Genomic DNA, 15,285 nt, shown 5'->3' with positions numbered 1-15,285 from the left:
CAAGTCCCCCTGCCTTTATTTTGCTGTCCTTACACAGGAGCCAGAGTGATCTTCTCAGATCAGATGCCATTCAGTTCAGTTCAGTTGCTCAGTTGTGTCCAACTCTGTGACCCCATGAATCGCAGCACGCCAGGCCTCCCTGTCCATCACCAACTCCTGGAGTTCACTCAAACTCACGTCCATCAAGTCGGTGATGCCATCCAGCCACCTCATCCTGTGTTGTCCCCTTCTCCTCCTGCCCCCAATCCCTCCCAGCATCAGAGTCTTTTCCAATGAGTCAACTCTTCGCATGAGGTGGCCAAAGTACTGGAGTTTCAGCTTTAGCATCAGTCCTTCCAAAGAACACCCAGGACTGTTCTCCTTCAGAATGGACTGGTTGGATCTCCTTGCACTTAAAACCTTCAGCATGGCTCTTTACCACTTAGAATAAAGACCAAACATTTACCCCTGGTCTGCAGAGTCCCCAGTGTCTGGGCCTCACTCCCTTCCTTCCTCCTCTTGTCATGCTTCTCTTTCACCCCACAATCTAGACTCTTCTCTGGGCAACCAAGCATCTTCTACTTTCATGATTTTGCATTAGTGGTTTCCTCTGCCTGGAACGTTCTTCCCATGGTTTGCTTCTCCTCATCATTTAGATTTCAGCTTTAACGTCACCACCTCGGAGAGGTGTCTCAGGCAACCCAGTCACTCTCTCTCTCATTACCCTGTTTTAATGATCTGTGTAATGAGGTCTTAAGTAGTTATGCAGTTTTTTTCTTACCAATCTTCCTCCTAGACTCTAAGCTTTATGAAATCAGGGACTGCTGTCTACCTTATTTCCTGCTGTTCTCTCAGAGTCTCTGGTGTTGCCTGTCTGGCATTAATTGGTGGTGGTTATGTACCTGTTGAATGAATGGTGAACTTAGTAGCAGAACCAGACCTAGGACATAAATTTTCCTCTTTTGTTTCATATCTAATTTATACCAGGATTTCTTTTGCCAGTAAAGTCTTTCCTGCCTGTTAAGTTATTGTGTCTCCTGTATACTTAAAGGTTATGTTAGGATTTCCAAAAACAATTCCAAAGCCACATTACCGTTTTGATTTTAAATTTACTTATAAATTTCACCTTTCATTTAAATATGATAGAAAAGACCACGTTCAGTGACATTTTGTGACCTATATCCCTTGGTTTTAAAACTTTTTTCCCATTTATTCCAATTGGTTATTATAAAATGGCCCTTTAAGATACTTTTATAAGTTTGGAAAAGCAAGTTTCCATAGTTGTGCATGGTTTTTACCTCGTGATAAGGATGTTGGCTGGTGATGGGTCCAATCCTGGGCTTGGGGATAGAGGGACCAGGTCTGTTGTTGCTCGTGACATGGACTCACTGTGTTACTTCCTACATGTCAGTTTCTCTTCTTAAAAAGTCATCAATTCATTATCACAATGGATTTCTTTTAAATCAAGACTACCAAAATGTACAACCAACTCTATTGCTTCGGAGCAGCTGCCCACCTGGAGCCTCCCAGCTACTGTGCTGCGAAGAGGCTCAGCTCTGGGGACCCTCCCCTGAGACAGAATCAGGCAGCCAGACCTGCAAAAGCTGGTTTACTGGGAACCAACAGGTATCGAGAGCTCGCTTCTGCTCCCTTCTCTCATGCTCTTGAGTGCGCACAGTGGCATGTTTCTATTATGTTTTTATTCAAGTGCACTTGATTTACAATTTATGTTAGTTTCAAGTATACAGTGTAGTGATTCATTCTTTAGATTATACTCCATTATATGTTATGAGATAATGGTTATAATTCCCAGGGCTTACAGTATATCCTTGTTGCTTATCTAGTTTATGTATATTATTTTGTATCTATTAATCTCCTACTCTTAAATTGTCCCTCCCCGTTCCCTCTGGTAACCACTAGCTTGTTTTCTGTACCTGTGAGTGTTTCTGTTTTGCTATATACATTTGTTTGTATATTTTAGATTCCACATATAAGTGGTATCACACAGTATTTGTTTTTCATTCTCTGACTTATTTCACTAAAGCAGAATATTTTCTAGGTCCACTGATGTAGCTGCAAATGGCAACGTTCCATTCTTTTTTATGATCAAGTAACATTCCATTGTGTGTATACACGGAATCTTCTTTATCCAGTTACTGGTGATGGGCTCCTGGGTTGCTTTCATATCTTAGCCATTTTAAACATTGCTGCTATGAAAATTCGGTGCATGTATCTTTTCAAATTAGTGTTTTCCCAGATACATACCCAGGAGTGGAAATACTGAATCATTGGGTAGTTCTATTTTTAATTTTTTGAGGAACCTCTATACTGTTTTCCATAGTGGCTGCACTAACTTACTTTTTAAGTGTTTACTCCTCCTGTGTATATACTTTCTAGGTTTTATTCTGTTTTAAGACAAGATATCCTTTTATTTTTTTCTGGCTCTCGTCTTCCATATAAAAGTGACCGTGGAGTTCTCGCATCTTTGCTTCTCTGATAACTCTGTGGGCTTGCAGAGTGGGAGCCTTCCTGCTCATGGGTTTCCGAGGATGCTGCCTTTGCCCTGAGGGGATGTGGGAACATGTATTTGTGTATCACTGCGCCTCATCCAGAGTCACGTTTAAGTAAAAGACCGCAATGGACTTTGGGCGGTGAAGGAGTGAACTTTAGACTATTCCAGCTCTAAGAGGCCTTGAAATCTAGATAGTTCCTTGTTTAATAGAACTTATATAATTGCTTATTTTAAAATTTCCAGGCCACTTTTTCTGTTTTGAGGGATGTTCATAACTCAGAACTTCCTGGATCAGGAAGCGGATTTTATTCGCATGGAAAAAGGCAGGTTTGGGCCTTTTGAAATGTGGTTTGGGTCATCAGAGTGATACACTTTCAGTATTTTGCATAATGTGCCAATATTTGTGAATTCTGATGATAAGCAAAAAAAAGACAAGCTCATTTCACTTATTTCCTGTTGTTTAAAAGTCATAATAAAACTTGATTTTCTATCCTTTCACAGGGAAAAAACAGCTGATGAGAGTTCAGTAGCATTTTAACACCAGAAATCTTGAGACAGAGTAATTAAGTAAGAATAGCTTTTCATAACTTTAATGGGCACAAAGAGACTGTAGACTTTAGCCTCAGGGGATGCAGTGGTCTGCTGATGTGGCCAGATTTCTGCTTCTTCAGGAAGACTGTATGAAGACCCTACATGAATAGAAAATTGCCAACAGAGGAGAAAGCACCAGCATTTCAAGCTGGCACCTCCCATCAGTGTGAAGCACACTTAGTCTTTTACTTAATTGACTCAAGCATAGAAATAAATTACCTGAGAACCTTTAGGCCTGAATGACTCATTTCACTCCAAATCCATTTGTGTTCCTTATCAGTATATGTTTCCAATGAGAATGCACTTTCAAATGTACTTTCTACATAGAAATATCAGTCTGTTTTTATTGACTACAGAGAATTCTGTCTTCTGAACTGTGTCGTACTTTTTAATCATCTCCCCCTCATTGAATATTTGAAACGGTTACTAAGTTTTCAGTGTTTTATATGACTACAGAGAATTCTGTCTGCTGAATTGTGTCATAATTTTTAATCATTTCCTCTTTGTTGAACATTTGAGAAGGTTACCAAGTTTTCACTGTTATATAAACAGTGTTGCTATGAACAGTCATTGTATAATTTTTGCCAGAAAGAAAGACCCATTCCTTGAAGCAAACCCCTAAAAATGGAAATATACCAGGTCACATGTATATTTATCCTTACTCTGTTGGTAACACATTTTCTGTGAATATAACATTTCATTTTGCAGTTCCTACCAACTTTGGAATTTCTTTTTATTAGCATTTGCTAGCAATAACAGATGCATCATGAATCTAAAATTGCCACACTTCCAGGTCTTTTCCAGTCCTGCAAATCAGGACTGTCCTTATTAGTATGTCCTTCGCATTCATTCTCTAGCATCTCATAAACTTCCTTTGGGGCACCTTTGGGGCACCCACAGTTAGTACATTGTTCTTCTTTTCATGTACTTGATTCTCTCCAATGCCTGAACCCTCTCCCTCAAGGTCTTGGCATTAGACTCCTGTATCCCTGCCCTGTTCACACTGTAAGATCTCCCTAAAGTGAAAGTCGCTCAGTCATATCCAACTCTTTGCAACCCCATGGACTATACAGTCCATGGAATTGTCCAGGCCAGAATACTGGAGTGGGTAGCCTTTCCTTTCTCCAGCAGATCTTCCTGACCAGGAATTGAACCTGGGTCTCCTGCATTGCAAGTGGATTCTTTACCAACTGAGCTATCAGAGAAGCCCCACTAATTAGATGCTCAACCAATAGCCCTGCTTTTGTTTGAAAATCAAGTTTGTGTTATGGAAATTTGAGCCAATTAGCTTCTATTTTAAGTAGCTAACACATTAGGAACCATTCTCTGTATTATTGATTAGTTTTGGGGGGTTTTTGGTGGGGGAGGAAAAGGCTATTTTTCTTCCTTTCTTAATTTAGCAACTGGGCACATTTCTTTTTTTTTTTTTAATTTTATTTTATTTTTAAACTTTACATAATTGTATTAGTTTTGCCAAATATCAAAATGAATCTGCCACAGGTATACATGTGTTCCCCATCCTGAACCATTTCTTAAATCCTTAGAATCCTGGCCCTGTACAGTAGCTTGTTTGAGTACACATGCGTCCTGGAGCTTGTGAGCAATTCTGTTTCTTGCTCTGTCTTCCACAGTTCAAGTGAAATCTTCATATGCATGAAATTTCTTGATGCCTTCAACTTTCCAACTGTTTCAGTGGCTGGCAGAGCTGCTGGGGTAGGACCCAAGCAAAATCAGTTACCTAGACCTTTCCTTTGTGAGTCTGGAAATCTGGGGCGGGGAGCATAAAGCTCTTGGTTTAGAGAAACTGATAGCCAGTGCTTAATAGTCAACTGCAAGTTATTTCAAATTCTCTGGCAAACTGGTCTTCTCACCAAAACCTGCAGTACCCCCAGCAAGGAAGCCAGCCATGCAGGAACCGCAGCCTGGGGCGGGGGTCTGTGCCCTGTGGGCTCAGAAGTTCAGTTGTGTCTGACTCTTTGCAACCCTTTTTTAGGACTATAGCCCACCACGCTCCTCTGACCATGGGGTTTTTCAGGCAAGAATACTGGAATGGGTTGTCATTTCCTCCTCCAGGGGATCTTCCAGACCCAGGTATTGAACCCGTATCTCCTGTGTTGCAGGTGGATTCTTTACCACTGAGAAATCGGGGAAGCCAGGGTAGGGGCTTACCGTCTGCATTTGTTATCCTGGGCTCTTAGGCAGCTGCAGGCAGAAGGAGCCAAGCCTGTGTGAAAATTCCAACTGGGAGAGAGTTCTCAGGGGAAGCCAGAGATCTCCAGTTTAGGTTCAAGCCTTGGGAGTAACCTTGGGACAGAAAGTAGAAATTGAAAATATCAGGTGAGGAAGCATGGGAGGGCGGCCCAGGAGTGGGGATGTTAACAGGCATGAGTGGTTCAGAACATCCTCTTGGGACAGTTGTAGCCCCATGGTACGTGGTCGGTTGGTTGGTTTAAAGTTCTCTGTGGGACTTGGAGCAAATCTGTTAAACTCAGAGAGCTTCTGACTCATAAAGTGGTATTTGGACTGGATGCCTTCCAAGGCTCAGTCTGGTGTAACACACTTTTACTTTGGTTCATTTTATGACTTTGAGAGCATTTCATGTTTATGTTTTTAATTTTCATTTTTATAATTTAGATTTTTTCCTGGCTGGTGTCAGATACCATGTATCCACGATACAAGCTGCTGCTAAGTCACTTCAGTTGTGTCCGACTCTGTGCGACCCCATAGACGGCAGCCCACCAGGCTCCCCTGTCCCTGGGATTCTACAGGCAAGAACACTGGAGTGGGTTGCCATTTCCTTCTCCAGTGCGTGAAAGTGAAGTCGCTCAGTCGTGTCCGACTCTGTGCAACCCCATAGACGGCAGCCCACCAGGCTCCTCTGTCCATGGGATTTTCCAGGCAAGAGTACTGGAGTGGGGTGCCATACAAGCAAATGATGCTAAATTAACTTTTGTAGTCATTTGGTGTTTATATTAGTTTGGTTGTGTGTGCTCAGCCATTTTAGTCGTGTCTGCCTCTCTACGACCCCGTGAACCATAACCCCCCAGGCTTCTTGGTCCATGGGATTCTCCAGGCAAGAATACTGGAGTGGGTTGCCACACCCTCCTGCAGGGGATCTTCCAGACCCAGGGATCAAACCTGCACCCCTTATGTCTCCTGCAAGCCCTTAGCTCAGTTAAGAAACTCAAATTACATTAGATTCATATTGTTCAAAGCCATATAAGAATGTTCAAACCAGGAAATAGTTGTCTTTCAAATACGTCAATACTTAGTTCATTACTGAATAATAGCATTTTTGGACTACTTTTCTACGAAAGATGTGTTCTGGAGTAAAGCAGCAGTCTCCACCTTGCGGGGTGGGGGGGGAAGAGCCCCAGAGATGGGCTCCCCAGGTCACATTCCCCATTCAGTCCCTGCCTAGGCTTGACTCTAGGTACATCACATAACCTCCCTGCATATTAGCTTCCTCTTTTACAAAACAGCCTTCCCCCGTGGCTCAGATGGTAAAAAATCTGCCTGCAATGTGGGAGACTTGGGTTCAATCCCTGGGTCGGGAAGATCTCTCAGAAGAGGGCATGGCAACCGGCTACAGATTCTTACCTGGATAATTCCATGGACAGAGGAGCCTGGCCAGCTACAGTCCATGGAGTCTCAGAGTCAGATACAAGTGAGCAACTAACACTTTCACACTTTTTACTTTTGCAGAATGAGGATAAACCTTATAGTAACATTGTAAAGAGGAAATGACAGGTATATGTACAGCTGTCTGTTCAGTGCTGGGATATGGTTATGCTCTCTCAATGTGAGTTCTGCTGAAGGTGAGATGTTTAGATATATGGATTTTGAGGCAAAGGATTTTTAGTTTGTATCCTCACAGGTTGGCATACACTCTGGTTCCCTAGAATTTCAAATCAGTAATACAAGCAATGGCTGTCACAGAGTCAGTGTTTTATTTGCAGTAGCATCTTTCCCCAGTTGGCATATGATTGGTCTCTGGTTTATTTACTTTCTAAGTAGGGGGATTTGGCACCATTGTCCACCAAAATCTGTTTTTTGAAATTTTCTGAGCAAGAGCACCATGCTGACCATGAAAACAGAGAAAGGTCAGGGTGCTCCTGGTTAAGTGGACGGTGGGGAGGAAACCAAAGGCACCGCTGGTCTTAGGGGGGATTTGATGATCTGGTTGGAGAGACCAACCAGGGCAGAGTACACAGATTTCCTTTGGGGCTTGTGGTAATCCAGTAAGTGAATTATCTGTTTTTACTAGCTCCCATGACTCATAAGAGAGCTTTGTGTTGGTCCTTTCAAATCTGCACACCTACCCACCCAGGAAATCCTCTTGCCAGCTTGAAGCTGGGCTGTTTACCTTGATAACACACCTTTAGTTGAATGCCCTTCCAGATCATTAACGCAGGGCTTTGTTGCAAGGCTGCCGCGACTCCCATCTGCCCAGATCCTAATTATGAACGCCTCCTTGGCAGCTCTGCCTCTCTGGGGCTCCAGGGACCCTGGCTCAGTTTGCTGTGATGTCTAGATACAGATCTCTGGAGCCCGTCTGTGGAAAGGAAGGTGAGGAAAATAGCGGCAGATGCTGTCTTTGTCTGGAACGGTGGCCTCCCACCACCACCGTTAGCAGCTTGTCCACCTCACCGTGGAGAATGTTCTAAGGACAAAGCCTGTTTTGCTCTGATTGATTGATTGTTCTCTGACTCACTCCTCCTTCCTACCTCCCCTGTTCCCCCCACCCCCAAGTGCTGGATTCCTCTCTATGGTGGTCCAACTTGTGTTTGTTTTTTTAAACCTGTATTTATTAATTGCTATAGCATGTAGCATGTGGGATCTTAGTTCCCCGGCCAGGGATTGAACCTGTGCCCCGTGCAGTGGAAGTGCAGAATCTTAACCACTAGACCACCAGGGAAGTCACAGGGTAGTCCCATTTTTGAAGGCAAGTCTCATTCATTAGGGCTTCCCTGGTGGCTCAGATGGTAAAATCCGCCTGCAGTGCGGGAGACCTGGGTTTGATCCCTGGGTTGTAAAGATCCTGTGGAGGAGGGCATGGCAACCCACTCCAGTATTCTTGCCTGGAGGATCCCATGGACAGAGGAGCCTGGCGGGCTACAGCCCATGTTGTAGCAAAGAGTCGGACATGACCGAGAGAGTAAGCACAGCACAGATTTAGAGGTGTGCAGACACAAACATACACATGCATACGAAACACTGAAAGCTACTGGGATGATACCTTGTGAGTAGGTTCTCACAAGAACTTTCATACAAGCTATGTATACCCCACTCATTAACGCATGTTTCTCTCTCTGCCTGCAGGGGAGTTGCTGAGTCAGCCCAGACCAGAAGGAGTGGCAGAGATCATCTGCCCCAAGAACGGCAGCGAGCGAGTGAATGTTGCCTTGGTTTACCCACCCACACCAACTGTGATCAGCCCGTGTTCCAAGTGAGTTCTGACCCCATAGCCCCCGTCCCTCACTCTTGGACCTGCCTCAGTCACTGTGAGAACGAAAAGCCACATTAAAGTACCTTTCATCAAACTCTGAAAAGCCCCCCTCCCGGGGCAGACCTAGTTTTCTGGGTGATAGCAAAACCATGGCTTATACAACAAACTAGGAACTTTCATGTTTTGTTATTTGTGGTTTTATTTTGCTGATAAAAGTTAGAGCATTTTAAAATAGCTTTCTTGAGATATTACCCACCTATTATACAGCTCACTCATTTAAAGTATATGACTATTTTTTAGTATACTTGGAGATATAATGCAACTAAAGAGAGCAGTTTTTTCTTTTAATTCTGCCATTGTATCAGAAAACAGTGAGAGCTCATTAAGTAAGAAAAGCTGTAGAAAATCTAAAGTAGACCCCTTTCTTGCTTGCGGGTCTCTGATTCTCTATCAGTCCTGACAATCAGAGGCTGTGGTTTGCCCCCACCCTCCCCAAAATGAACTTAAAGACACAGAACATGCCCGTGTGAACTAACTTCCGTATACAATGTTAGCATTAAACTCACATGATGAATTTAGGTTAACTCATCTGTTTGGCTTTTTCTGTAGTGTTAAGAACCCAACAGCCCACTTTTACACTGAGATGAAATACCTTTCTTTCTATTGCAAATCTTGAAAAGTAGCAGTCCCTGGTCATCTGGGTGATATCAGCAAAGGATTCATGAAGGAAATTTCCATTTTTATTCTTAGTTGACCATACAGAATTTTTTTTTTCCCCCCCATATCTAAGCTTTGTGTAGGGAGGTTGGAAAGTTCACACTGGAGAATGGTGACCTGTCATGCATCTTGAGAAACTTGCTATCAGGCTGCATTCCTGAGAGCTTGTGTGATAGGAACTCATGTCTCTCGACCCTCCAAGTGTCTGCAGACTGGGGGTCTGCAGGGGCTTTCTCATGCATTCATAGCTGCCCCCTTTTCTCTAAAGCAGCTGACTCATTAGACAGAACATCCCTAATCCATCTTTGCTGGAAAACATCACTGAACACCCAAGGGAAACTTCTCTCGGCTCTTCTCTTCAGAATGCTTTTGAAGGTTAACATGTACATAGTGGTAATTCATCACTAGTATATGAATAGTATATTGACCATGTGAGACCTTGACGTGCTTCTTAGGATTACATAGTAACTAAGCAGGAATATTCTACAGCTTTTCTTATTTAATGACCATTCCCCTGCCCTGAGCATACCAAACAAAATGTTACCATTCTTTGAATTGGTCTCCGCTGGTCCCTCTCTTACAGATAGGGTGAGGATAAAGGGATCTTATAGAAACAGCAAGGTCTGGGATGGAGGGAAACGACTGTTCAGTAGATTCTGCCTGGGTATAGATTTTCCTGAGCCAGGAGAGATGGTAACCTATTGTTTGTCATAGCTATGTGGCATTTAGTAGGCAAGATAGAGGTCGGAGTTAAAACATCCGTTTGTTCAGAAACCACAGTGGCACTGAGCTGCTGTTATCGGTGTCTTTTCATGGGCTCCTGATGTCCTGCAGAAATGCTATCAGCTCCCCTCTTACCCAGTTTCTCGTACCTGATACGAACAAGCAGCTTTAAAGTCTTGGGTAATCAGAGCCTCATGGCCTGAGACATCGGGATGCTGGAGGGGATACCTTTAGTGACTGACCTGCTGTTGACCCAGCTCTGTGAATAGTTTTGTTCTGAAATGGATTCTTTTAAAGGGGTCTCATAGAATGGATGGTAGGTTTAGAGGGTAACTCTCAATTCTAAATAAAGGAACATCCTGGAGAACAAAATGTAAACCAACAGGCCCTGCACGACCCAGTGTAGGCTCTAATTTACAAGTGGACAGCAGTGAACCAAATGTGGGAGATTTGGGAACCAATGAGGAAAACTGTCCCAGCAGATGGTCCTTAGGCCCACACAGCGTGGGTCTGATCCTGAGAGTGAGACTTGGGGAGACTGGAGTTACTGCCTGGGTTTTGCAACTCCAGCCGCAGTTAACTTAGGCAAGTCACTAGAGAGTAACCTTTTATGACTCTCTCATCCCCTGAAACGCAGGTCGATGGTCAAGATCAGACTTCCTTGATCAGGCATGGGTGTCAGAATTTCTAGGGCTAGGCACTAGGCTTTAAGAAACAAGAGTCACTCAGATGGTCGTCCAGTGTGTGTGCTGGAGGTTCTACTCACTGAAGTTCTCCCACCCACCCCCGCCCCCACCCCATGGCTCCCAGGTGGGAGGCCAGCAAGTCTAATCTTCAGGAGAAATTAGTAATCATGCCAGGACGACAGGCACCAACCAGAACCATCCCAGGAAAGCCAGAATAATCACCTGATTCGTAGGTCACTGATCTAGATCTTAGTATTTTTTAAAGAGGCATTCAAAGCTCTATGACCAGTTTCAGTTCAGTTCAGCCTCTCAGTAGTGTCCGACTCTTTGCGACCCCATGGACTGCAGCATGCCAGGCTTCCCTGTCCATCACTAACTCCCTGTTTGACCATTTTACGCCTCTTCCTTATAGGTCAAATAAGACTGGTCATTAACAACCTGCCTCGGACCACATGTAAATTAATGGTGCTATGCTGAGCTTTACAAGCAAAAACCACTGATGACTATTATTTGATTGGATCTTCCTTATGAATTCCAAGCTTTCTATTCTATCATTTTTAAAAAATTTCTAGCTGTTTTGTTCCCCTGCAGAGAGAAAATAAAGAGTAAGTAGTGATTAAAAAAAGAGTGACTTACTCTCATTAAGTCACTTTGGGAAGCATTTCATTGGGAAGAGGTTACATGAATTGAATGGAATGCCTGTCCACTTACACCTCACCTTCCAGGGAGAAACCTAGCATCTGAGTGACTCCTTGGTGCCTTTGCTGATTATCAGATAGAAATATGAGTATTTCCATACTCTGGTGATCCTGGGCTGATTTTCAAAGATACCTGCCTTTGAGATGAGATGAAAGTTCATTTAGTAGCAGATCTGTTGGGTTGCTTTGAAAACTTCTCATCCTAAAGAATATGGATTCTGATACATTTTTTAAAGCTTTATCTGTACACTTTCATAAAAGGTGCCTATTTAATGGTTCATATATCTATAGAGTTGGACAACCATCATCACAGTCTCATCCTAGAACATTTTCATCATTTCAAAGAGAAATTTTATGCCCACATGCAATTACTTCTGTCTAATACAATACCTGGTTCTATGCAGAAAATAAATATTTTTAGTGCCACTTTCAGTAATAGCCTTGCTCCCTGCTGTGTTGGTATTAAAGATATTTTTAAAGAAATTCATATGAACACTTGTTATCCCTGGCCCAGTGCTGTCTAAAGGCAGTGAACTGACTTGCTTCCCCCACTGCCAGTCCTCTGTTTACTGCACAAGAGGAGGGAAATGGTGTTTCTTGGAGAAAAATCAGCCTCCTTCAGAACTCGCTTAAAGTATAGGGAGCAATATTTTAAAACCCTGACTTAGTTTTTTAGAGCAGTTTTAGGTTCACAGTGAAATGGAGCACAAGGTCCAGAAAGATTCCATATACCCACCATCTCCCACCATCAACATCTCCCACCAGAGTGGAACATTTGTCCCACAGACACCTCATCACCCGAAGTCCATTCTTTATATTAGGATTCACACTTGGTGTTGTACATTTCATGGGTTTGAACAAAATGTAGAATGATGTGATCCAGCATTGCAGTATCACACACAATATTTTCACTGCCCTGAAAATCCTCTATGCTCCCCCTATTTATCCCTGCCTCCACTTTTAACCCTTGGCAACCAGTGATTTTTTTTTTTTTTTAGCTTTGCTAGGGTAAAATTGATAAATAAAATTGTAAGATATTTAAAGTGTACATTGTGATTTGATATCCACATTCACTGTGAAAGGATTCCCATCACCTAGTTAATTAACCTATCCATCCCTCACATTTCCCCTGCAGAACTTCTGAGAGGCAACCTCACTGACCTTTAATCTAGACATTAAAGGGGTACTGAGCCTTGGTCATGAGGGATCAGAGGGAGCAAAAATATTTTTTCAGTGGGGAAAGCAAGGAGAAAGTAGAATAAATTTATTTTTAGAACTTTTGTCTCTGAATTCCTGTCTCCATTTTATTGCTCTTCAGGTTGAGATACTTAAAATTCCAATTTGGAAGGGAAGTGTGAACTTCTTTGGGGAAATGGCAGCTTGCTGTTTGCCTTTCATTTTTAGATACCTTAGAATATTTCTCTTTTTCATTTACAAAGAGATTTCCTTCCTTTATCAAAAGTATATATTCTGAAAAACTGCCATTTAACTCAATTTATCTACTGATTTTCATTTAAAAGACGGGATCTAGAAGGCTAGCTATGCATATAGCTAAGACATGTCTTTTACCTTAAGACATATGAGAGAGACATTCAATAGGCAGAGACAAGACAGCAGAGGAGGAGGAGACATGCTCACTCCATCTCATGGAAACAAAATCACAACTAACAGCAAAACACAAAACCCTGGAACCTACCAAAAAAAGATCCTGGATCCAAAGACACATATAGACACCACCACAAGATGGTAGAATAGGGGCACCATTGCAATCAAATCAAGTTCCATTCCCGCCCAGGTGGGTGACTCACAAAAGCAGAGAATTATTATAATGCAGAGGTTCTCCCACAGGAGTGAAACTGCTGAGTCCTGGGTCAGGCTCCACAGCCTGGGGGGTCTGGCATTGGGAAGAAGAGCCCTGAGAGCATCTCGCTTTGAAGACCAGTGGGTTTGATCGCAGGAATTGCACAGGACTCGGGCAAACAGAAACTCCATTCTTGAAGGGAAAACACAAGACCTCGTGTGCCCCAGGACCCAGGGTAAAATGCAGTGACCTCACAAGAGCCGGGGCCAGACCTGTCTGCTGCTATTGGAGGGTTTCCTGTGAAGGTGCTGCCGGGGGGGAACTGTGGCTCACGTGGGGACAAAGATTCTCTCAGCAGTAGTTCTGGGGAGTACTCATTGGCATGAGCCCTCCTGGAGGCTGCCATTTTTTCACCAAGACCTGGCCCCACCCAACAGCCTACAGGTTCAAGGGCTGGGATGACTCAGGCCAAACAACCAAAGAGATGGAAACACAGCCCCACCCATCTGCAGACAGGCTGCCTAATGTCTCCCTGAGCCCACAGCTGCCCACCTCTCCCCTTAGACCAACTTCATCCACCATGAAGCACACAGCAGGAGCAAGAACTACAGTCCTGCAGAACAAAAACCACAGTGACAGAAAGTTAGACAAAATAGCAGAGAAACAAGTCCCAGATGAAGGAACAAGAGAAAACCCCGAAACAACTAAGGTGAAGTAGATATACGCAAGCTACCTGAAAATAAATTCAGAGTAATGATAGTAAAGATGATCCAAGATCTCAGAAAAAGAATGGAGGAACAGATAGAGAAGATACAAGAAATGGTTAACAAAGAGCAGGGCTTCCCCGTTGGCTCAGTGGTAAAGAATCTGCCTGCAATGCAGGAGATATGGGTTCGATTCCTGGGTCATGAAGATCCCCTGGAGAAGGGAATGGCTACTTACTCCAGTATTCTTGCCCAGGAAATCCCATGGACAGAGGAGCCTGGCGGGCTACAGTCTGTGGGGTCGAAAAGAGTCGGACACGACTGAGCGACTAGCACTCACTGTACAGAGTGCGGTAGTACAGCATCTTTATTTCAAGCTAGATCTGTAAGAGGATGACTTCATTGAACTTCCTGCTGTGCAACACGAAGAACTCAGTAATGAAGATCTGATGGAGTTGGAGGTCCAGAGAAGGGCTGAATAGACAAGAGGAAGAAGAAGTAACTGAAGAACTGGATAGATTCACCATGCAGGAAATGACAAGGGGGCTTTCCTTATTTGAAGAGGCATGGTTAGTTTTTGAGGCACAGGACTCAAACATAGAATGGAACAGGAAGGTTTTGCAGCAGCCATTCACAATGCCACCCAGTGGTACCAAAAAACTGAAAGCATTTCCTCTAAGATTAGGAATAAGACAAGCCACTATTATTCAACATAGTTTTGGAAGTCCTAGCCATGGCAATCAGAGAAGAAATTAAATGAATCCAACTAGGAAAAGAAGAAATAAAACTGTCACTATTTGCAGATAACATGATATTACACAGAAAATCCTAAAGATGCTACCAGAAAACTACTAGAGCTCATCAGTGAATTCAGTGAAGTTGCAGAATACAAATAAATTGGGAGCTTGGGATTGACATATACACCCTATTATATTTAAAACAGATAACCAACAAGGACCTACTATATAGAACACAGGGAACTCTACTTACTATTCTGTAATAACCTAAATGGGAAAAGAATCAATATATGTACATGTAAAACTGAATCACTTTTCTGTATACCTGAAACTAACACAATATTGTATAAAATAAAAATTATTAATTAAAAAAAAAAACTGGAGTGCAACTTACATTCTTCCATGTGGTCTCCTGATAATAAAAGACAAGGCTCAGACTGCATTTCAAACTTGGATTATTGCGTGTATACTGGAACATTCCAATTTGAGTCAGATTCCCGCTACTTACTGTTTGCAAGTATTCTCCAATGTAGAATGATTACTTTGCATAGGAATTTTGGCAGTTATATTGTTAAGACAAGGATACTGAAGACCAATTCAAATTAGAATGAAGAAGATTCTGTGGTCTTTATCTTACTAGATGGGCAAAGTATGTTTAAATGCACTGAGATCAGTTAGTATGGACTTG

At 42.9% G+C, this 15,285-nt stretch overlaps 1 protein-coding gene and 1 non-coding gene across 3 annotated transcripts in view; one reads left to right on the top strand and one right to left on the bottom strand.

Moving 5' to 3' along the window:
• Window positions 1–15,285, top strand: part of MFHAS1 (multifunctional ROCO family signaling regulator 1) — a 112,729-nt gene that overhangs the window by 88,122 nt on the left and 9,322 nt on the right. For both annotated transcript variants that reach the window (XM_070781314.1, XM_019953516.2), the window contains exon 2: window positions 8,405–8,531. In XM_070781314.1, the coding sequence (XP_070637415.1) occupies window positions 8,405–8,531 (127 nt within the window). The remainder of the gene's footprint in view (window positions 1–8,404; window positions 8,532–15,285) is intronic.
• On the bottom strand, window positions 7,928–8,000 carry TRNAG-UCC (transfer RNA glycine (anticodon UCC)). Its single transcript has one exon. It is a non-coding gene; the product is annotated as a tRNA-Gly (tRNA).

Source organism: Bos indicus, chromosome 27 (assembly GCF_029378745.1).
Source record: "Bos indicus isolate NIAB-ARS_2022 breed Sahiwal x Tharparkar chromosome 27, NIAB-ARS_B.indTharparkar_mat_pri_1.0, whole genome shotgun sequence".
Taxonomy (NCBI): Eukaryota; Metazoa; Chordata; class Mammalia; order Artiodactyla; family Bovidae; genus Bos; species Bos indicus.
Note: the sequence above shows the minus strand (reverse complement) of the source record. Positions and strands in the feature narration are given on the sequence as shown.